At 55.5% G+C, this 22,344-nt stretch overlaps 7 protein-coding genes across 7 annotated transcripts; 3 read left to right on the top strand and 4 right to left on the bottom strand.

Annotated features, from left to right (window-relative positions):
* Positions 1 to 138: 138 nt before the first annotated feature.
* On the bottom strand, positions 139 to 1,280 carry GMORB2_4316 (Alcohol dehydrogenase GroES-like domain; the record flags this gene model as incomplete). Its single annotated transcript, XM_035466291.1, has 2 exons — positions 139 to 1,053; positions 1,116 to 1,280. 2 exons carry the CDS (start codon positions 1,278 to 1,280, stop codon positions 139 to 141), a joined length of 1,080 nt encoding a protein of 359 aa, XP_035324128.1.
* A 1,125-nt stretch (positions 1,281 to 2,405) lies between these two features.
* Positions 2,406 to 4,780, top strand: GMORB2_4315 (GMP synthase (glutamine-hydrolysing); the record flags this gene model as incomplete). The annotated part of the gene is made up of 9 exons (XM_035466290.1): positions 2,406 to 2,450; positions 2,780 to 3,019; positions 3,114 to 3,323; positions 3,388 to 3,574; positions 3,665 to 4,086; positions 4,147 to 4,169; positions 4,224 to 4,281; positions 4,352 to 4,435; positions 4,490 to 4,780. The coding sequence occupies 9 exons, from the start codon at positions 2,406 to 2,408 to the stop codon at positions 4,778 to 4,780; spliced, it is 1,560 nt and encodes a 519-aa protein (XP_035324127.1).
* Positions 4,781 to 5,342: 562 nt separating this feature from the next.
* Positions 5,343 to 6,578, top strand: GMORB2_4314 (uncharacterized protein; the record flags this gene model as incomplete). The annotated part of the gene is made up of 1 exon (XM_035466289.1): positions 5,343 to 6,578. The coding sequence occupies one exon, from the start codon at positions 5,343 to 5,345 to the stop codon at positions 6,576 to 6,578; it is 1,236 nt and encodes a 411-aa protein (XP_035324126.1).
* Positions 6,579 to 7,793: 1,215 nt separating this feature from the next.
* Positions 7,794 to 10,071, bottom strand: GMORB2_4313 (2',3'-cyclic-nucleotide 2'-phosphodiesterase/5'- or 3'-nucleotidase, 5'-nucleotidase family; the record flags this gene model as incomplete). Its single annotated transcript, XM_035466288.1, has 4 exons — positions 7,794 to 8,338; positions 8,530 to 9,532; positions 9,657 to 9,712; positions 9,795 to 10,071. The coding sequence occupies 4 exons, from the start codon at positions 10,069 to 10,071 to the stop codon at positions 7,794 to 7,796; spliced, it is 1,881 nt and encodes a 626-aa protein (XP_035324125.1).
* A 790-nt stretch (positions 10,072 to 10,861) lies between these two features.
* On the bottom strand, positions 10,862 to 12,608 carry GMORB2_4312 (Major Facilitator Superfamily; the record flags this gene model as incomplete). Its single annotated transcript, XM_035466287.1, has 3 exons — positions 10,862 to 10,990; positions 11,079 to 12,362; positions 12,465 to 12,608. 3 exons carry the CDS (start codon positions 12,606 to 12,608, stop codon positions 10,862 to 10,864), a joined length of 1,557 nt encoding a protein of 518 aa, XP_035324124.1.
* Positions 12,609 to 15,576: 2,968 nt separating this feature from the next.
* Positions 15,577 to 16,688, top strand: GMORB2_4311 (uncharacterized protein; the record flags this gene model as incomplete). Its single annotated transcript, XM_035466286.1, has 2 exons — positions 15,577 to 16,151; positions 16,301 to 16,688. 2 exons carry the CDS (start codon positions 15,577 to 15,579, stop codon positions 16,686 to 16,688), a joined length of 963 nt encoding a protein of 320 aa, XP_035324123.1.
* A 738-nt stretch (positions 16,689 to 17,426) lies between these two features.
* Positions 17,427 to 19,061, bottom strand: GMORB2_4310 (Glycosyltransferase involved in cell wall bisynthesis; the record flags this gene model as incomplete). Its single annotated transcript, XM_035466285.1, has 1 exon — positions 17,427 to 19,061. One exon carries the CDS (start codon positions 19,059 to 19,061, stop codon positions 17,427 to 17,429), a length of 1,635 nt encoding a protein of 544 aa, XP_035324122.1.
* Positions 19,062 to 22,344: the final 3,283 nt, after the last annotated feature.

Below are 22,344 nucleotides of genomic sequence, written 5' to 3'. Positions count from 1 at the left end.
TGATGAGTGGCATACGCTCAGGGAGAAGGGAAAAAAACATTCTACGGCATGACTATCATGGGGAATACCGCGTTCACGGATTGGCGGCGTTGTTGATTACAGAAAAGATGAAAAAATGCACATGCATCATGACATTGTCTAATTCCCCGGGATACGAATGACCACCTTGGAAAAGTGCTTCTGGGCAGCAAGTCTCCGGTACGCTTCCTTGGCCTGGGGGAGGCTGAAAACCTCAGTGTCGAGGGCCATCTTGATGCCCTTTTCCTGCACAAAGGCCACCATGTCGCGCATCATCTTTCTAGTGCCCAGCAGAACAGCACGAGCTGTGACATTCGTGCCGACGAGGGACAGCATGGATACCGGCTCAGCATTACCACCCACCATACCCGCCAAGATCAGCTTGCCATCATCCTTGACGGCCTTGAGGGACTCCCCGAGCGTGATATTACCAGCGACATCCAGGACGAGGTCGAACCCCCGCTTCCCGGGAGTCATGTCTTTGGCCAAAGCACCCCATCCAGGCACATCCCGGTAATTGATGACGTGCGATGCACCCAGGTCGCGCAGCCTGTCTCCCTTGTCGGTACTGCTCGTGGTGGCCACGACGGTTGCCTCGACAGCCCTGGAAAACTGCAGAGCTGCAACACTCACGCCGCCACTCCCCTGGACGAGCACCCAATCTCCCTTCTTCACCTCGTGACCCCTCAGACCAAACAGGCTATTCCATGCTGTGATGGCCGAGCAAGACAGAGTGGCGGCCTCTTCGAACGACACGTCCCCACCAAACTTGACCAGGCAGCTCCGGTGGAAGACAGCCTGCGTCGTCAGAGTGCCATCTAGCTCTTGCCCCAACCCGCTGCAGATGTGGCCGAAAGCGGGCATCTCATCGTCGCCCAGGGACGAATCGCCATACAGCTCGGAAGTCATGTGCGTGACAACCTTGTCGCCTGGCTTGAACAGGGTCGATGGGATATTGCGTCCCGTCTTGAGGACCACCCCCGACCCGTCGGAACTCGGGATGACGCTGCCACGCGTCTTCAGGGGAATGGAGCCCTGGCAGTCTACAGTGAGCACGTTTCCACAGCAGGACCATCATGCGAGGGCGAAAGACGTACCGTTGCCAGGACCAGGTCACGGTAATTGAGTGACGCTGCACGCATCTCCACCAGGATTTCATCGTCCCCGAGTTCCAGCGGAGCAGGCTCATGATCCCTCAGTATCAGACCGACGAGGTCTTCACTTTGGGATTCTATATGCCAGGATTGAATGGGGACGGGCATGGTGAAGGTTATGAAGAGTTTCGAGCATGGATGTGTGATATACTAAAACACGAGAATTGCAGCACGGACGCTCGGTCGTGACCACGATTGACCCCGCCAACTGAGGGCGCCGGGAGTATTACGTATCATCTCAAGATCTGACCCACAAGGCCGAGCTGACGGCGGCTTCTGATGGCTATAAACGGACATGAAAAGTATTACCTTTCGCATTCCGCGAACAAGGTCGACATGGCATTATCAACCGTCTGCTTATCAATCTTGAATCTGTGTGTGATTAAGATAGTATTCAAGACTCATTGATCCTTTACTAATGAGCAATAGAACTAGGCAGGCTGTCTCTTCGATGTCGGGGTCTCAAGTACTACATGCTGGAGAATAAGCAGTGTTGTCAAGGTGTTAATCAGAGTGATCAATTGCCAAAAAGCCAGCGCTAAATGGTATATAGTCAAGGAAACTATGTTCCATACCATATGCCCTGTTCCTTGCGTGTATGGAGGTAAGATGAAGCCATCACCAGCATTTATCACCAGACCAGTCTAATGGCTCTATCTACGGCTTGAGAACATGGAGCCCTCACCAAAACACTCACTGCAAGGTGTGTAAGGTACCTGTAATGGTCCCTGCAAACTTTTTTTACAGAGAGTAGTAGCGAGTCACAGCGTGCTCTCTCACTCKACKKGTAKKGRATSARMSRCSCYSYMSMCCCYSCCCCCCCCCCCCCAAAACCCCGGGTCAACGCCAGGCCCCTGCCCCTCCATTCAAGCCGCTGCCCCTCGCTGCCCCCTCTAGCGATGGACCCTTGAATGTGGGGCTTGATCTCCCCCACTAGCTCACATGCGACAAACTGGGAATGGAAGGTACATTCAGCATCGCACTTTCCTCCGCAATACCAAAGTACCTCTCACCAAAGCTGTTAAAATTTCTACTCCAGGAAGCAGGAAAAGTAAAAAATGGAAAAAAAAAAAGAAAAAAAATTGAGCCACCACCACCAAAGATCTGACGACGTGCATCTTTTGTCCTTCTTCTTCTTCCTGGCTTGGTGGGCATCTCGTCTCGACCCTCTTCCCCGATATTCGGCAGCAGACTCTTCACGTCCACTCTCTCCCGTTCATCAAGCTGCCCATCATGTCCGCCTCTGAGCAGCCCGAGGTGCCTCACAAGGCTTATGACGTTGGTTTTTCTTCTTCTTACCCCTCCCCCACCATCGCCATATGAGTCAAGTGGCCAAGATAGGAGGGAGAAGAAATGAAAATGATAGCCCATATGGATGATGAACAAGCCGCTAACTACTGATCAAATAGACCATTCTTACTCTTGACTTTGGCGTATGCAGTCCCAGCCTGAATCTTGGTGTGTTGTGTGGCCGGTATCCGCTAACCCAGACGAGCAGTCTCAATTCACACACCTCATCACCCGTCGTCTACGAGAGCTCAATGTAAGGGTCTTATTTCCGGTGGAGGCTCTGCATTCTTTCTTAGTTACTGATGTGACAGACGTAGGTCTACAGTGAGATGCTCCCGTGCACCACCAAGCTCTCTGAGCTGCCCTTTAAGCCCAAGGGTATCATCCTGTCTGGTGGCCCTTCGTCCGTCTACGACAAGGACGCTCCCCACGCCGACCCGGCCTTCTTTGAGCTCGGTGTCCCCATCCTCGGTATCTGCTACGGTCTTCAGGAGATTGCCTGGACTCTGTCCAAGGACAATGTCGTTGCCGGCACCGAGCGCGAGTATGGTCACGCCGTACGTCTTTCTGCATCTCTCTCTCTCTCTCTCTCTCTCTCTCTCTCTCTCTCTCTCTTTCTCCTGTATCTGACTGTATTTTCCTCTTCTCTAGGCCATCTCGGCTCAACGCCACGGTGATCACACCGACCGTCTGTTCAAGGGCCTTGACGATGGTATGCAGGTCTGGATGAGCCACGGTGACAAGCTCAGCCAGCTCCCCGAGGGTTTCCGCACCGTCGCCACTACCCAGAACTCGCCCTACGCCGGTATCGCCCACGAGAGCAAGCCTATCTTTGGCATCCAGTTCCACCCCGAGGTTACTGTAAGTTTACCACCTCTTCTTCTCTCTCTCCCTCTCTCCCGTCAATTTCTGATCACACCTCTAGCACACCCCCCGTGGAGGAGAACTTCTCAAGAACTTTGCCATCGAAATTTGCGGCGCCAAGAACAACTGGACCATGTCCAAGTTTGTCGACCAGGAGATTGTCCGCATCAGGAACCTCGTCGGCCCCACCGCCCAGGTTCTCGGTGCTGTCAGCGGCGGTGTTGACAGCACTGTCGCCGCCAAACTCAGTATGCCCCATTCCTAGAAAGAGGAGAAGAGGGGGATAAAAGGATTGAAGACGAGCAGGATGCTAATCTGGGCTGTCATCCCCCATCTAGTGAAGGAGGCCATTGGCGACCGTTTCCACGCCGTCCTCGTCGACTCGGGCTTCATGCGCCTCAACGAGTGCGAAGAGGTCAAGGAGACCCTGGCCGAGCACCTCGGCATCAACCTCACCGTCGTCGATGCGGCCAAGAGGTTTCAGGATGGTCTGGATGGCGTTGAGGAGCCCGAGAAGAAGCGCAAGATCATCGGCGCCGCCTTCATTGACGCCTTCATCGTCGAAGCCGGCCGCATTGAGAAGGAGGCCGAGAACACCCCCAACGCCGGCAAGGTTGCGTGGTTCCTCCAGGGAACTCTCTACCCCGACGTCATCGAATCTATCTCATTCAAGGGCCCCTCGGCTACTATAAAGACCCACCACAACGTCGGTGGTCTTCCCAAGCGCCTGATGGACGAGCAAGGTCTCAAGCTTATTGAAGTTCGTCATGACCCATCACCAGCCGAGAAATATTCAATCTACTAACAAGGACGTATCTAGCCTCTTCGTGAGCTCTTCAAGGAGTAAGTTATTGGGGAACAGTCGAGAATGCCGTACTTTTACTAACAATCATCCAGCGAAGTCCGCGCCTTGGGCCGTGAGCTCGGCATCGACGAGAAGCTTGTTATGCGCCACGTAAGTCCATCGTTTTCCTCCCCTTTTTTTTTTGGGCTTTCAGCATGGATGTTCTCTAACCTTGTCGCAGCCCTTCCCCGGCCCTGGTATCGCCATCCGTATTCTCGGTGACATCACCCCCGAGCGTGTCCAGATTGCCCGCAAGGCCGACCACGTAAGGCCTCCCCCTGACCTACGATTCACAACATTTCTTCTGACAACGCAATAGATTTTCATCAGCATGATCCGTGAAGCCGGTCTGTATGACGACATCAGTCAGGCCTACGCCGCCCTCGACACGAACAAGGTTGTCGGAGTCATGGGTGATAAGCGCGAGGTCGGTTACATCATCATCCTCCGTGCCGTCAAGACCACCGACTTCATGACGGCTGAGGCTTACAAGTTCGACATGGACCTCCTCATGCGCATCTCGACCCGTATTGTCAACGAGGTCGACGGTGTCAGCTGCGTCGTTTACAATACCACCTCCAAGCCCCCCGCAACCATTGAGCTCCAGTGAACTTGAGGATGGTTGGAATATAAAGATTTCTCAGCAGAGGGCTAAAAAATAAAAGAAGATGGCACAAATGCATGAATTGCGTTTTCAAGGTTTCATTTGATTTGAGTTTCGCAATAGAATACGGGGTGAATAAAAACTTGAACGAAATATCTGTGCCCGTCAATGTTTGCATGCTTATTTCACTTCTCGCCATTTACATGACGGTATTTATCCCATGGAAATTGGAGGTGGGATATTTGAATCATGCAAGGCAAGGCTTACGAGTATAACAGCCTACTCCCCAAAAGAAGAGCATGTCAATATTCGAACGGGTCGGTTCAGGGTAGAGTGATTAGTCATAATTTTAATAGTCCCTTCCGTCATCATCACTTTCTCGCAGAACCGCAGCGCAACCAAGGCTATTTACAATCGCCTTCCATTCCCGGGAACTCTTTGAAGTAAGAACGACGCGTCAAATGCATACGCGACCACGGTGACGAATCTACCCTCCATCAATCTCTCTCCAACTCACCGATTACGACGCGACGAAACTTGGGCCACGATAGGCTCAAGACAAGCTACTATGCCGACGTCAACGAGCGAGGTGACGACCGACCCTGTGACGGCGGAAGAAGACGAGCCAGTACCCCCCTTCTTCAATACGACATTCTCGACACACCGCGTCTCCCCACTGTACGTCGGCGTCGACAAGCTCACCCCGCAGCGTCTCGGGGTTCTGGGCCGCCGTCTACGCGACACCCTGGTCGGCGACGTAGTGCGCGGGATCCAGATAGGTCTCGAGTCGACGGACACGCCAGCGGGACAGGTGGGGCCGTTACGATCAGTCAAGCTGCGGTGGTTCCGAGCCAACGCCGTGTTGGGTGACGAGGTGGACTACGATAACGATACCGGGATGGACACGTGGGACGCGCTGTCGGAGAGTCAGAAGCGAGGGCTGTGGATAGAGATTCGGCATGAGAATGCCGCGTACGTGGCGATCCTGCTCCCCGGCGTGGGGAGCAAAGATACGAGGGCGACATGGAGGATGCAGCCTGGTCAGTCGGTAGAGGCCACGGGGGACGATGGCTTCGTGCACCTCCCGCTCATGCTGCTGCGTATGCCCATGGCGCTGAAGGGCGTGATATCAGAGTGGCTGGCCGGGACGTTTGACTGTCGCGTGAGCAAGCTTGCCCTGGGGACGAGGACGTTGGTGGCGGTGTGGGAGGACTGGATCCGCACGGTCGGCGTGTCACCCCGTGGGATGGACCCTGTCATAACGCTTGCTTTCAACGCGCCGCTACCCGAACCCGAGTCCGTCTTCGACGATAACAACGACCCAGACGCCATGCAGGAAGACGAGTACGACGAGCACAATTCCCGCCCGGGACTACGATCTCTCGAAGTTACCATCCAACCAAAAGAATTGGCCAAGTTCGTCCGCGTGGGGAAGACCGGGAGCAGCAGGCCTACAGCGGGGGCAGCAGGAGCGTATTGGGAGAAGGATGTTCGGGAACGGAGGAGACTCGCGGGCGCGAGCACGGATGACGGGTGGGCGTGGCTGGCTTCCGAGGATAGGCAGCAGCCCTTTACGGATGGGTTGGCGCGGTACCTCGATCATCACCTTGGGCTCAACGTGTTCCATCCCAGCGTCCGCGTCACCCAGATCTCCTGCGGTGGATTCGTCCTAGGTGCGGCCCGCCTCAAGATTGTCGCTCCTGGACAGCAGATGACGGATGCGAAGTCTAGGGCCTCCTGGATGTTTGTCACCAGGCTGAGTCACAGGATCCAAGGGGATGGGCTGCCGACGATATTCACCTGAGCTCTGGACGCAGAGTGTCAATTCACAATGGTAGTGTGAGCCAACAACGTCGCACCATCACGTGAAACGCCTTGTGCAACCTCTCCTCTTTGGTCCTGCGACGATCCGCCAAGATGAAACGTCTTGGGCCAATGACTGACATTATCCCGAAGAAAAGGGGAAGCAATGAAAGCCATTGTCGCGGAAACAACGACAGGTACAGCATGCTGAAGCATGTCTGGTGTCAGACGCCATCACAAGGGAGTCCGTACCCACGCCCCGCAGTCTGTCTCGCGAAGTGAAAGATGACTTCCAAGGCTGAGGTGATTCTGCACGAGAATTTCTCAGTACCTGCGGATCTCTATGTTGCGTCTCGAGGGAAGCGAAGCCCGTCTATGGCATGTACATCTATCCATTGCACACTGCACGGTACTGCATGTGTGGAATAAAAAGAAGAAGAACCCCGACTGATTCAAATTCAGGGCCATTGGCGACAGAATTGACCAGGTCGGTTGGCGACAAGCTCATGGCACGCAAAGTAGGTGTAAGACTGTAGTCCAGTCGCAGCGAAGGCCATGCGCGGCCACCTGCACCTGGCAACCGCGCCATCGCATCCGTTCTGCTTCGTCTTTTGCAGCGGCGTGATGGCCAAGTAGGACGAGGACAAAAAATTATGTTTCTTCGATGACACACGCAAGACCAAGGGGCTATTGGGGGCTGTTGGGAGGGGGGACTCTCTGCCACCTACAGGACGGTGACGGTGACGGTAGCGGCCACCCCCAATTCGAGGCCAGGATTTCGCGGCTGAGTCTGCTTGCGATCCCCATCCGACGGTACAGCTGGGGTAGGGCTGTGATCAGGATGGCTATTTCGGTGCCGGAAGGGGAAGTTTGGGGGAACCGCGGACTGATATAATCTTGCTGTGATTCCATCATGAAGGCTGCGGACGGACATGATTGCTATGACTTGGTCCTTACCATCATGGGCATTTCCCTCGCTGTCTCGTTAATATTGGCTCTGAAGATCCCGTGTAACTGCATTTATCGGATGATTACTTCTCCCTTTCACTGAGATAGTTTCGGGGAGGACAATTCATTGTTCATCTTGGCATGGACGTTGGCCAAGCATCACGTCAAGTTTCTTTCGTTCTTTTATTTTTCTTCTCTCGTCATATCTGTAAATAGCTTTTTTTTTTTGGAATTTTCCATCTATAATGCAGTGTAATAATGCAAATCATCATTTCTCAATCATGTGTATCCTGCCGTCGACAACGGGCGCGATAGTCCTCGTCCAGTCGACAGTAAACTCATCTAGCTGGACAGCATCGCAGACGCCGCCCCTTATCTTGGCGCGCATAGCCCATCTAGCAAAGAACTTTCGCATGAGGAGGAGCTCACAATCTATGCTGTCATCTATGCCGGTCTTGTCGGGTTGATCGCCGTCGCCTTCGTCGTCGCTGTCCTCGGGCGAGGGAGCCATTGCGAGTCCTAGACGGGCCTGGTGGAAGTCGGTCCAGGACTTTGACGCCTCCTCTTGGTCTCGCTGTACCTTGGCAGCCTTGTTGGCGGCGTCGATGGACGTCTTCTCAGCCTCCGGGGGCAGAGACCCCGTCGCTGCTGCCATAGACACCCATCGGTCAGCCAGGTGTTTCCACTGGCCTACGGTGCGCAGTCCCATAAAGTACTGGCGCAGCAGGGCCGAGATGAGGATGCCGCTCTCCTCGTCGATAATCTCTTCTGCGTCGCCACCTTCGGACTTGACGAGCAGAGCCGTGTATCCGTCTGTGACAGTCAGTATACACACGTCAATCCAAGATGTTGAGAGCCAAGGGTGGTACGATGAAAAGCGCGGGGGAGGTGAATGAAAGAAAAAGGAAAGAAGGAAAAAAAGAAAAGAAAAGTACCCTTTCCTCGCCCCATATACCCCCTTGTACACAGCTTGTACATCTTCTGCCCATCAAAAGGCTGGCCACCAATGCTCAGGGCCGTGACACGCTTCATGGGTTCGAGGCTGGGATCGAAAGTGAATTCGATGCCCGAGACCTGAGGGAACCTTCCCTCTAGAGCCGGATACAGCGAGACGCTGTTCTCGATGGCATCCCAGATAGCCTGGCCGGTGACGCGCAGCAGCACGACGGGATCCTCAAAGGGGAAGCACGAGACAATCTCCTTGACGCGCAGCACGCCAGGTGGGTAGATCTGGCCACCGCGGATGGTGCCCGACGCCATGATGGTGCAATCGGCGTCGTGGTACTGGCGCATGATGTCGCAGACAAAGTTGCCGATGTTGGCCTCGCGCACGCGCACCGTCTCGAAGCGGGCGTCTAGCGGGACGGCTGTCCAGCCGACCGGCTTGGACAGGGACTGCTGAAGCTTGGACGTGAGCTCCCCGACCAGCTGGCGGGTGGGCGGGTGCTCCGCGATGGCCGAGGTGACGTCGCGACGCCAGATGTCAAAGTCCCAGAGCGTTCGCTTCCCATCTTGCCGGGGTTCCCGTCTCCGGGCCTCGATGTAGCTGAGCTGCTTGAAGTCGGACCCGGACCGGAGCACGTGGGTGCCCTTGATGAAGCTGTGGCTGTAGTAGTGGTCGTGTCCGCCGAGGATGATGTCCATGAGTCCGTCCGTCTGCTCGGCCAGCTTGTTGTCGTTGGGCTCGCGCATGTGGCTGAGGCAGACGACGATCTCGGCGCCCTGCTCGCGCAGCTGGGGGACCAGCTCCTTTGCCGTCTCGGTGGCCGATCGGTAGATGAGGTCGGGCGGTAGGCTGTTGATGGTGGCGAGCCACTCGCGCTCGCCGAGGCCGATGATGCCGATCTTGACGCCCGTCGAGCTGGTCATGATGTGCGTGCGCTTGGCGTGGCCGAGCGGCACGTCGTCGCCCAGCGCCGGGTCGAGCACGTTGGCGAGCAGCCATGGGAAGGTCGTCTTGGACGTGAGGTTTTCGAATTGCTTGATGCCGAAGTCGAAGTCGTGGTTCTGGACGAAGGCTCCGTCTCGCATGTTAGCATGAAGCAGGGACCATGTTACCAACCGGCTGAGACGCGGGGAGGGAAGGGCCGGTCGGTCGGTCAGTCGGTTGGACAATTGTCGGTGTACGTACCCCTACACAAGCGCAGTCGGTGCCGATGGCATTGAGAACAGGCACCATGTGACGCCCTGCCGAACCAGTATTAGCACTTGTTTCCCGAGAAGGAGAAGCCGTCGCAGGTCGTGATCTGCAGGTTCGAAAGCACAGTACCCTTGGTCACGGAGCTCTCCAAGCTCGGGTTGAAGGCGTCTCCCGAGAAGAAAGTCACCGGTTCCGGCACATCCGGCACGTTCTTGTACTCCTCGCACAGGGTGATGAACCTGGCCAGACCACCTACCGGCTCCGCGCTGGCCTCGTCGACGTGATAGACATCGTTGTAGTGGATGATCCGCAGGTCTGGCGGTGTGGTGGAGGGTGCATCGTCTTGTTGGCCGTTGGACCGGTACGTGGTCGTCTTGTTCGGGGGGATCTCGCCTCGGGGGGCCATTGTCGGAAGTTGCTGTTCTGGTAGGCAATATATATATATATATATATGTATATATATGTATCGGATAGATAAAAAAAAAGGATTCCACCTCTCTTTCAATTCCGCTCTCTTTAAACTCGGCTCTCGTTCGATGCACAAGAGTTGACGTAGACGAGGTAGAACCAATGTACTTCCTGCTTTCCCGCCTCTGTGACTAGGGAAGTTTTGGAGAACGAGAAGCAAAGGGAAGGGTCCGGATGCGGGGGAGGGGCAGTACCGTAATAATACCTCTCTTGGCCTTGGGTTGCTTGGGTTTCATTTGCATTAGGTCAAACATCAGTGGCGGCCTCGTTTGTGTACGTACAAGTTACATTGCATGACATGGCATTGAGTACTAGTGAGGGTGAGTGACGAGACGCATTGACAGTAGCAGCAGCCGGTTGTCGTTTAGCCTTTTTCGGGTATGATGCGAGTTTCTTAGTATTGGATCGAGTATCGATATCCTCCAACAGTCGAATCCATCAAGGCTGTTCAAGAGATGCTGTCCAGGTCTATCAGACCGATGGCCAATCATCCATTCCTGAATGTAGCTTACGACTAGGGCTGAAGATGCGGATCCCAAAGCTACAGAGCATACGAACTAGGCAATTCAGTGGGGAAGTTGAGATACGTTTTACATGTACCATAATCCATACACTTCATGTGATCGGTTGGATGCCATGGAGTTTCTCTGCGTGATTCGATGCCGCGCATGTGGTATTGTATGCATAGACAGCAGGCGACAGAGCCGGAAACGCCATAGACGGAGACGTTACATGGCCGACCGTCCCCGGGATTCATACGGCATGATGAGCACGACGAGGCCGGCCGCTATGAACAGAGCCCCGCTGGTGTAGACGGGGGCCGACGTCTCTAAATCGGAAAACATGGCAATGATCGGCTGGGCAAGTCAGCGACCGACGGTCTCTACGATGAATTCGAGAGAGAGGGGGGTGGGAGGCGAAGAGACGGGAGGGGGAGAGGCATACCGCCATGATGCCAAAGATGCGATTGCACGTAGCCGTGAGAGCATTGCCCGTCCCCCTCTGGGGCGTGGGGAACAGCTCAGGCGTGTAGCCGTACAGGACGGCGTACATCGCCGTACTGCAGAGGTTGAAGGCACAGTTCCACCCGAGCAGCTGCGAGCTCGATGTGGCCGTTGTCGAGGCGTAGAGGAATGCACCGGTAAGGCAAGCGGATCCGGACAGGGCGCCCTTGCGACCGACGTGGGGAAGTTCGACGAGGACCCCGCCCAGCAGGGACCCGGGCACGCCGAGGGAGGCGATGATGAGGTTGTTTCGGTAGGTGATGTACGTGCTCCCGTCGCCAAACTCGACGCCGCGCAGCGACTGGATGTAGGGTATGAAGGCGTTGTAGAGGGGGTAGCCGAGGCCGATGAGGGCCCAGACGAGCATGACGGCTCCGGTGCTGAGGGCCAGACGGGGCGTGGAGAAGAGGACGCCGACCTGTCGGGTGTTGACCTTGTCGAGGTGCCGCTTCAGCGTCGTCTTGACGTCGGCCTGCGGGCCTGCGTATCCTTCGGGCTCGCAGGCCCGAAGCTGGTCGATGCCGAGGTCCGTCGCCTTGCCGTTGCGCTTGGCCACCTGGTGGACGACGCGCACGGCCTCCTCATCCTGGCCCTGGCTCATCAGGTACTTTGGCGACTCGTAGATGGTGAAGGCGGCGAAGCGGACGAGGAACATGAGCAGGGTCAGCCCGCCCATGATGATGAGCAGATAGCGCCAGCCCATGTTCTCGCCCCGGGCGCACGTCTCCCGGTCCTGCTGGCAGGTAAGGTTCCCCAGGAGCGGCCAGGCGACGAGGTTGGTGACGACCTGCGCGAGCGCCCAGTCGACCGACAGCACGGTGAGGAGGTACTGATGGGTGCGGGGCAGGAACTCGAGAAAGATGGCCGAATCGACGGGCAGGTTCCCCCCGACGCCAAAGGACCAGAACGCAGCAAAGGTGCAGGCGGCGGCGAAGCTGGGAGAGCCGGCGGCGATGAGACCCCACAGTCCGGTCAGGCCGAGCGTCAGGTTGAAGCCCCATCTCCGGCCGAAGACGTCGCATCCGAAGCCCCAGAAGGCGGCGCCGACGAGAAGGCCGATGTTCTGGCTGAGCGACAGGATAGGAGGTCGGGCGGGGTCGAACTCGTTGGATACGGGCGTCAGGATGAGTGACGTCACGATGGGCCAGAGGTTGTCAGAGGCCCATCCGAAGCCGACGACGACGAAGAGCTGCCACTGATACCAGCCCATTCCGATGCCTTGGATCTGTGATTCTCCTGTCAGTCCCTGAAGGGGGCCGGGGGTAGATGCACTGGGATCGGAACGTTGTTTTCTGTCATATTGAGCAAGGGAAGAAGGTCTTCTCACGGCATGATTGAGGACGCGTGCTTTGGCTTCGTAGACTGGGTCGAGGACGCCAACTGGTAAGAGGGAATCTTCGGTTCCGGGATGGATCTGGCCGTGATGAGTGGCTTGGCGGGCGCCGACTGGTTTAACGTCGGGGTCATCCATGACTTCAACGTGTATCAGCCTGAAGAGCACATGCGCAGGTAGATATAGCTAGCTAGCTACCCAGCTATAAGAGTCGTCTTCGAGATGTAAGAGTCTAGGTTTGGAAGCAGGAGGACATTCAGAAAAGGGACATGACTGGACTGGAAGTCGAAGGATAGAGATGCGGGGGGGGGGAGAAAAAAAGAAAGAAAAAAGAAAGAAAAGAGTCTGCTCGATCCTCATCCTCGGATCTCTCGATCCTTTGATGACGCCATCACGAGACAGACAAATCCGGGGATGATTGTCAGCACGGCAGGAGCATCTTGCAGGAGATATCAGTCTTTCTTGCCTGCCACACACCTTCACGAGGTTTAGCGGCGATGGCGTGCGAGATGGGGACTTTTGAAGTGGGAGTGAGTTGAAGTGAAAAGATTTCAACTTGAAAGATGAGAATAAAGAGTAGAAAAAGGCTAGCAGAGAGGAGGGATATCATGTTTACACTCCTTACCGCTGTCTGTATTTCTCTGTATTCTCTTTCCTCGGTGATTTGTGAACCATGGGTTCGTTGGCTTCGGCGTCCAAGACTGGGTCGAGCGGGGCCATGGTCAACTGTCGCAGTTGTGATCGGCGAGATCTACAACATTCCGATGCAGACCTTTTCCTTGTCAGATCCAGATTGGTAAAATCCTAGAGGCTAGTACTCATAATGGTGATGATGATAATAATACACACTCCGTACATGATTCAGATGCATACAATATCAGCCATTACTACATCTACGAGTATCGTGAATGAGTTGGTAGAGCGAAACAGCTGATGCTGCCGGGTAGCCAGCCAGCAACTAGAATATCTTGGGGTACATACTATTTACTTCATCATCACATATATCATTACATAATCAATACGGACTGCAGCATTACGGAGTACACAGCTCCCAGGGCCATAATACGTCACATACGAGTAGGCAGGTGTGAAAATCGAACAAGGATCAATAGCATGTAGGGCTCATCCCTCGGCAATTCGCCCATCTTCCAAGGCAGACCGACGGACCGGTGCTGAACCCCCAGGCCCATGTCTGTCTGATACGCGAACCCCTTGGGCCTTGGCCCCCCCCCTCCTCCAACCCCCCTCCGCCCCCCCCTTGAAGTTGAACGAGGTCTTGTAGCAGCAACCTTGCAGCAACCTTCTTCCTGGAACGTCGGGAACAAAGCCTCAGTACAGGGATGAGACGGAAGACGATGCTACGTCGTACGAATACTCCGCCGCATATACGGTCATGGCCCTTCTTCTTTTCCTTCTTCTCCTCTGCAGCCTACCAATCCTATATCGTGACCTTATTATATGGAGTCTTCATCATCAGACGGTCGACAGTCACCTCCGACGCGACACGGGGGAAGTCCCCCAGTATTCGATACTCGATATTCGATGTTCGATATTCAACGACGTATATAGGGAACCTACAAGGCACCTATGGGACCTCTGCAGGGCACAGCCACCGCAATCACACCATCGTATATGCCATCATGCATCGATCGTAGGGCCATCCTCAGCGGACCTCTCCCTACAGCGTCGCTTCGAACCCTGGAATACAGCGCTCGACCGTCTGTAATCTGTTGACGGTGATCTGCATATCGTGTAGGAAAGTCATCCTGCTCTGCCCGGAGGTTACATAATCATATTTACGTAATCACATAGAGTACCTATACCCATACGAGGGCACGTGATTCAGAACTTCCACTCTCTCCCCTTCAACACCCCCCAATACACGATATCCATATACGAGAGAGAGAGCGAGAGAGAGAGTATCGTCATGAGTATGTGTATGGTCGTGATGAACATCTCAGAACCCGTGGGATAAGTTACGGCCTTTCGCCCATCCAACAATGCAACGGACGACGCCATGCAACCATGCCAAGCCGGTTGGAAAGGGCTCCCCCCCCCTCACCGGCGCAACCTGCGACACTCTGAGTCGCAGGTATCAATTCATCGAGCAGGGGTTCAAGCGCCAAGTCCCTCAGAGCTGTACCCTGAGTGGACGGGTGATATTACTGATATTACCGTACGCGGTAGGCTGTCGCCTTCGTTCCCTCCTCCTCGCTCGCACCGTACTTCTTCTCTTATCAATTCTTTCCGGTGCGCCACGGCCCCCATTCGAGGACAGGAACAAGTCCCCCAAGACTTGCGATACACGTATCCATCGTTCACTCGTTACCTGATTGCCTACTATTGTCATGCAGATACATACATATATTGATATTACTGATCCATTCATCGGACTAGACTCCACTGGGATGGAGAGTACAGAGAGGAAAGGGAAGAAGGGGGGGGGGGGAAGCAATGGCAGGGCAGTAGTATTAATATGGTGTTGCTACAATCTCTTCATGGCCGTGGCATGATACGACGGTCATTCGATAATAATAATAATCATAATGATAATAATAAATAACGGATAATAATACTACGAGTGCGAGTATTAAATACATGTACATGCGATGATAATGTGCTCCCATCCCCCGCCCCAGCAGAAATTTTATCACACCTGGTTGCAACTATCATGAGACTTGTTTCCTTCATACATGGTCTCTCATTCATCGCATGTTTCCTCTGCCTCGACCATTCTGTCGCAACAAGGTCTCGGCAGTAATGCCCCTCTCCTCCCCTTGACAATCATTTCACTCTGAGAAGCTGTGTGCTTTCCCCTCGTTTTCTTCTTCCTACTTTCGTTGACCGTCTCTCTTGCCGTCTCTCTCTCTCTCTTATTTTATTTTCCCCTCCTTCTTTTGCTTCTCACCCCCCCCCTCATTCTGTCCTTGATTGTTCAGTCTCGCCGGTCGAAACCAACTCTCTTTTTCCTTTTCTTCTTCTTTTGCATTCTTCTCTTCTTGCTTCTTCGTTAACAACCGCGGGTCGGTTTTTTTTTTTTTTTTTTGTGCGTGTTTAAATTCCGTTTTTTTATTAATATTTCATTCTTCTTCTCCTCAGAGGTCGAATGCGTTCTTCCGTCGTCGTCGTCCTCGGCGCTGCCGTTGCGGCATCATGGGCGTCGGAAGTCTTGGTCAAGACCATCGTTACCGCCGACGACATCCTCGCCCGATCGTTTGACTCGCTCCTCACGAGCCGATACACCCTCGAAGACCGCGCCGGCTCAACTGGAACTGGATCCACCGATATCAACATGACCGAATGGTCGGCCAACACCAAGGCCGCCTGCCAGTCTACCCTCGGATCGCTCCCCCGCGTCGCCAGCCCCTCCGGAATGGCCATCTGCCTCAACCTCCTCTCCCTCGACACCCGCAACGGGATCTTCGAGGCCGACGTCGGCCTGTACCGCGCCTCGGCCGCCCGCGACGCCTGGGTCGGCGTCTTGGCCCAGGACACAGACGTCAACGTCAACTTCGCCAATGCCCAGGTCACGTCCGTGTCCGAGGATCAGGTTTCCGGCATGGGCCTGGTCGGTGGCAAGTCCCTGAATGCCCGCCAGGCCGATGACGAACCCGCTCTTCTCCAGTCTTACATGCTCATCGGACAGATCAACGAGGATCAGATGAAGGATAACATGACAATGTACGTTGCTCCTCTCCCTCTCTCCCTCTCTCCCTCTCTCCTGATTCTTTTTCTCTCCCCCCCCCGACTCTTCATTTCTCTGCACCTTATACATCATCTATGCAATCGGGTTCCCATCACTGACAAACGCCTCTCTGGTTGATAAACAGGTCCGACTTTGAAAGGCTCGTCATGCCCAACTTCTCCCTCACCGCCCCGACCACGGCCGGCAACCTGACCAGCCAGCTCTCCCCCAACGAGGCCGCCTTCCTCACCGGTGTCTTCTCCGACATGTCGCCCACCTCCGCGCTCGCTCTCGCCCAGGCTGAGGTCGACAAGCAGACCCAGCGCCTCGAAGATGGTGAAGTCGCCTTCGTCCTGCCTGGTACCCAGCTGCTCATCTTCCCCATCGGTCTCATCATCACCCTGTCCTGGGCCGTCATCGGTTTCGCCGCCTACGGTTTCGGCACCGTCGAGCGTTGGCGTTACAGGGAGATGTATAGGGAGAGGGCTGGCATTGTCGGTGGCCGCATCATGTCCAAGCGTATGGGCATCTAAGCTTCAAAAAGGCAGTCTCCGTCCATCAATCCCCCGACCGCTCATGTCTACACGAATCTCCTCTCTGGGCTCTTCGTCCGTGGTAAATCTTCTGGTTCTTCTCTTGTTAATACCCCCCCCTCCATCCGGTTTTTTTTTCTTCCCATATCTCTTCTGAATTCTCTACCTCGGCCATCCTTCAATATGTGTTCGAGTATCTATGCCGTCTCTGGTGCGTGTCCTGGAAGCCACTGCCTCATACATACACACTTTTTTTTTCCTGTTGTGTACCAGATGCACAAGCACAAGATGTAATACTTATTCATCCCATCTTTACTTTTTTTTTTATAAAAAAAAAACCAAATCATAACTCTCATAACAGAACATACAGCTCATATAATAGGTATCATTATAATATAAATAAGAAGAGGAAGAAGACAAAAGGCTGCCCAGATAAGTGCAAAGCGTAGAAAGAGATTTTGGTGATTATGAAAACCACCCCGGTGCCGTTGGAGCAGAGACAAAAGAGGAAGACGGCGCACTGTGGGATCCTGGTTCCGGCAGAACTATCTGCTAGGCACACACACACACATTATCCTCACTATTTGTTCTAGATGATGATGATAGCTTCAGAAAACAAGCAAGTTACAGATCACAATGAGAAGGCACCTTTACACTCGTACTAGCCGGTACGGTGGTGCAACGCCCATCTGTGATGTGATCCCGCGAGCGAAGAGCACAGCACACAAGAGAGGGAGTCTACCTGGCAACATTGGGGTCGGACCTCAACTTGCCCTTTGCCCAGAGCGTGCACTCGGTAAAGACCATGTAGCACCCGGTGACGAGCCAGCAGGACAAGATGATTCCCAGGCCACCCATGAGCCGCGCATCGACCAGGCGACGCGTGACGGCCTCGCCGACACCGTCACTCATCATGAGCCAGCCATGCACGGGGACGAGCTGTGGCGAGGCAAGCGACGTGGTGGCCGGCGTCACGGCGCAAGGGTTGGTCGCCGCGTCGGAGCGGTGGAGCCGCTTCTGCTCCTCCCCGTGCTCGGCAATGGCCTGGGCCATGCGCCGGGCGACCTTGTTGTTGACCTTTTCCCAGGTAGCGTCGCAGGCGGCGGCGCGGGCGGCGGCGGCCATACGAGCGCGCATGTCGTCGTCGGTGGCCAGCTTGACGGCCTTGCCGACGAAGCCGTCCAGGTCGTTGGGAGGGACGAGGAAGCCCGTCTCCGAGTCCTCGACAATGTCCGAGGGCCCACCCTCGTCGCGGGCGATCACAGGCACGCCGCTGGACATGGACTCCAGCACCACCAGGCCGAACGTCTCGGTGACGGAGCAGTGCAGGAACACGTCACCGCACGCGTACGCCTCGGCCAAGTCCTCGCCGACCTTGAAGCCGGCGAAGATGACTCTGCCCTGCTCGCGCAACGGGTCAAACATCTGCCGCACCTCCTCCTCGACATCGGCATTGCGGTTACCGCCGACGATGAGCAGCCTGAAGGGTAGACGGCGGGCATCCATCTCCCTGGCGGCCCGTGCGAGGAAGTCGAATCCCTTCTCGCCGGCTATGCGCGACACCGTCACGAAGATGGTCTCGCTGTTGGGGGCAATCTGCCGACGCAGGTCGTCGCGACGCCTGCCCGGGTTGAACATTTCCGTGTCGACGCCGCGGGTGAGCAGCTCCATCTTGTCTGGCTGCACCTTCTGTCCGGTGAGGTAGCGCTCGACGGACCGTGACGGGTAGAAGATCGTCTTGACGGAGGAGTGGCGGAACAGGTAGCTCTGCGCTGCTGCGAAGGCCCAGACGGCAAAGTCGCTGAGCGGAGGAGGGAACAGGATCTGGCAATACCCCGCCAGGTCGGTCTGGAAGTTGCAGATGACGGGCACCTGGTCCTCGCGGGGCTGCTGCCTCAGCTGGAGCATCACCTGGAAGCCCAGGCTGGCGGGGGAGGCGAGGTAGATGAGGTCGGGGGGGTGGTCGGGCCCAAAGGTCCGCGAGTACAGCGTCGAGTTGCGGACCGGGTACACGATGGAGAGTTCGGGGTTGAAGGGCAGAGGGTACCCCGCCACCCGCACCTCAGGCTGCAGCCCGTCCGCGGGCGAGAGAGACGGCGACGGCGGCGGCGTGAATGTGTCGTGCTCTGTGTGGTTGTGGGGGGCTACGACGGCGACCTGGGCCCCGTTGGCCCGGAGGTGGTTGACCAGCATGAGCGTCGTGCGGCTCACACCGTTGACGGGACCAAAGGATTCGGTGCATAGCAGGATACGCTTCCCCCTAAGGCTCTCCGGAAACTGTGACGAGTCGACAGGGGAATCGGGCTGTACCTGCGCCTGCGCCTGCTCCTGCTGCTGCCCCAGCAGCGGCCGTGCGATGACGACACCGTCCATGACGAGGACGATGGGACTGGAAACAGGACAAGACACGTAAGAACACTGCACACACAGGCAGAGATCAAGGAGACTTATAGAAGGGGTCCAGACAAGCCCTCCCCTCCGTCGAGCCGGAGCCGATACAGTGGCAGGCGATGACGATGAGGCTGCTGGCGATGCTGCTATGACGATGAGGCAGCAATCACTTGAGCATTGTCAGACAGGGAAGGGACAAGGGAAAGAGAGGAAATGGTAGGCGCGAGCGAGCAATAGGGAAAAAACAGAGGGTTAAAAAAAAGATGCGACCGTGATAGTTGAATGACATTTGACAATACAAATCCTACATGCTGATTGTAAGTACATTCTGATATATGGAGGCGGCATCTGCTAGAAAGGAGCGCGGCTAAGACGACGGGAAACAATCCCCGTGTGCGGCCATCCCCGCTCATCCGTCCCGGGATCAGGACCGCGGGGGACCGTGATACTGGCCCACGTGCTGCGGCAAGCGGTCGAGCTGGCTCGAAAGGTGGTGACCATGACCCGGTGGTTCCTGGCGGCCGAACCGGTCAGCGCGTGGTGACGAGAGACAGGACGAGGAAAAGCGACAGGTGCCGTCACGCGCGCCGGCAGTCAGACACCGTCCGTCCACGATGGGGAGTTGGGAGTCAGGTCTGGTGGGGGGAGAGGGGGATCGTCAGCTGCGCGCGACGCTACGGACACGGAAACGAGACGTCAGGGTCCTCCCCCCCCCTTTCATGGCGGAGGGAGGGTTGATGAACCGACGACAGAGCAGCATGCGATGCGACTGACACTCATACGTTGGCCCTGGTATGATCCGACCAGCTCTGCTGACGATCAATCACAGGACACGACGGGCCTTGTTGCAGCTTGGCCATCTCTTGCTCCGTCCTCCGTCCTTGGCTGTTTCTTCTTCTAGAGACTTCTTACCTCTTCCTCGATGAGATGTCGGGTGAGGGGTCAGTACGGGTAGGACTACCATGACCGACGGTTGATGATGAATGCACATGTACATCGATCGAAGCCCACCATCCTCTCCTGGTCAGGGAGAGGTCCAAGTTCCTGGGTTCGAGTGAGATGGCGGGGAGAGTGCAGCGAATGAGAAGCCGAAGCGCAACCACATTGCGCTGATGGGCGACTGGATAAGTCGGCGACAGGCCAGACGAATGCTCCGTATCAGCCAGAGCCATCATATCCCGTGCCATTCACGGTTGGATGACTGGCTTTCTGCTGTGCAGTACATGCGTGTCCGCCTGTCGCCTGTGCCTGCATCGACCATGTCGTTGCTGGCTGTCACTGCTCGCCATGCCGTGACTCGACTCAGGTCCCGTGGTCTTTTTTTTTTTTATATCTATTTTTAAAAAAAAATATATATATATTGGCTTCCAAGGGATTGACCGCCCCCCTCCTCTCGTTCACACTACTTGGTAGATGAATCCCACTAGTCATGGGGTTTCATTCTACTGCCTCACATGAGACGAGAATCGTTGGGTGGGGGATTGCAGAAGTCTTGTTCGGATGCATGCTTCTGCTGCGCGCATGAGATGGGAAGGAAAAAAGATAAAGATAGAGAGGAGACGGAGCCAAGTGATTTGAGATGGAAAAGATCTCGTGGACTCTCCTAAGTTGGGGCGTAGGAGCGGTAACCGGCAGATGTATCGGCGGTCGGTGCTCAGCAAGGCCATACGAATAGGCTACGAGTACGAGTAATACATGTAAGATTGATTCATCTGTACGGAGTACCTAGTCATATTACTCTGCCCTGCAGGGCGAGGGGGAGCGACTGGAGCTACGTACATACTCGTACACGTATCCCAGGGTCCTGGCCATGTCGGGATTGTCCTACAGGCTACAGGTGGCAGGCATCGATACATGTATACGGAGTACGTATTCCGTATTGCGAGGAGAGCGCACGAGCTATACAATCGGCATTCGGCGACGATGTCCAATATGCGACGAAAAGTGACGAAGCATACCACTTGGCCTACCACTTGGCCCGTCTCTCCTCTGCTATCCCCCTCGGTCCTTTCTTCTCTCGGGTCGGCACGGTGGCAAGGAGATGCGAAACAAGAGGTCGAGTCTGTGCATGTACAGAAGCCATGCATGAGATGGAAACTTTCCGCTAACAGCTTGGCTCTCTTAGCATATTTCTCGTAGTGGTGGTGGCTTTCCTTGTTCTCTGCCCCTTGCCCCGGCGCATGAGCTGTACTTTGTACGAGGCTTGGCGTGCTGGCTGGCTCATTGCACGCTATCAGCCAAGAATCTCACGTATGATTACTCGAGGGTGGGACGAGAAAAGATACGGGACCAGTCGGCCGTTTCTCTCTCTGGCAGCCATGGCACGGTCTCGCAGGTATCGTTACATGCGAGTATACTCCACGTACGAGTAATGCAACCTGTATGGAGAAATTTTCCGTCCATCGACAACCTTGGCTCCCCGTAGCCGTGAGACGCTCGGAAACTGCTGACTGCCGGACTCTGGCCACTTATCGTACTACGGAGTGCAGGTCTGTACAGGTCACGAAAAGTTGCCGACCACTTACTCGTCGTGCTGGACACGAGAGAGACGGTAAACACCCGGAACGATCGGACTCGGCCGCGGACTGTCTCTCGCCCCGCGGTGTTGATCAGCAAGGGCAGAATCCGTCACCGCCTTGGAGGAGACTGCTGGGACCTATAATCTGTATGTGTGTCAATAGTACAATGTTACTCCGTAGACTGTAATCTGGACGGCGGAGCGACGATACACCTACTTCTGCAGATACTTCCCGTACTCGTACATGTGGGATTCGAAATATCCCTGCCGAGACCCCTAGATAGACCCCTGCAATGAAGGCAGCCTAGACTGATAGTGGAGGTACGGGAGTATTACAGTATTCGGTACAGAGGTCGTCCTGCTTTTCGTATGCGCGCACCGCCCCCAGCACGGACAACGTTTAGGCTGTCTTCGTCTCTCCATCTCTCTAGACTCTACCACCCGGAAGCCTTCTCAGACACTGCGGTCGAAGGAGGGTATGAGAACGGATGGGAGGGCCCAGTCGATCATGATGATGACACGTGTATTGCTAGGTTGGCTGCCGCCGCACTGGTATTCGTAGAATGTAGGAGACCGACCATCCGACTCCACGAAGCGCGAGTACTCGTCAACACAAAAATGTACTCGTAGCGACCGGCCGATTCGACTTTCTTTCCCCTACCCCCTCTTCCCTTCCTCTCCCCTTCCTTCAATACCTTCTCCTTCATTAGCGAACAGTGCCGTCCAGCGTTTAGCGTCGTCCAGGGG

Source organism: Geosmithia morbida (assembly GCF_012550715.1).
Source record: "Geosmithia morbida isolate 1262 chromosome Unknown scaffold_2, whole genome shotgun sequence".
NCBI classification, from domain to species: Eukaryota; Fungi; Ascomycota; class Sordariomycetes; order Hypocreales; family Bionectriaceae; genus Geosmithia; species Geosmithia morbida.
This window is presented reverse-complemented; position numbering and strand designations above follow the sequence as displayed.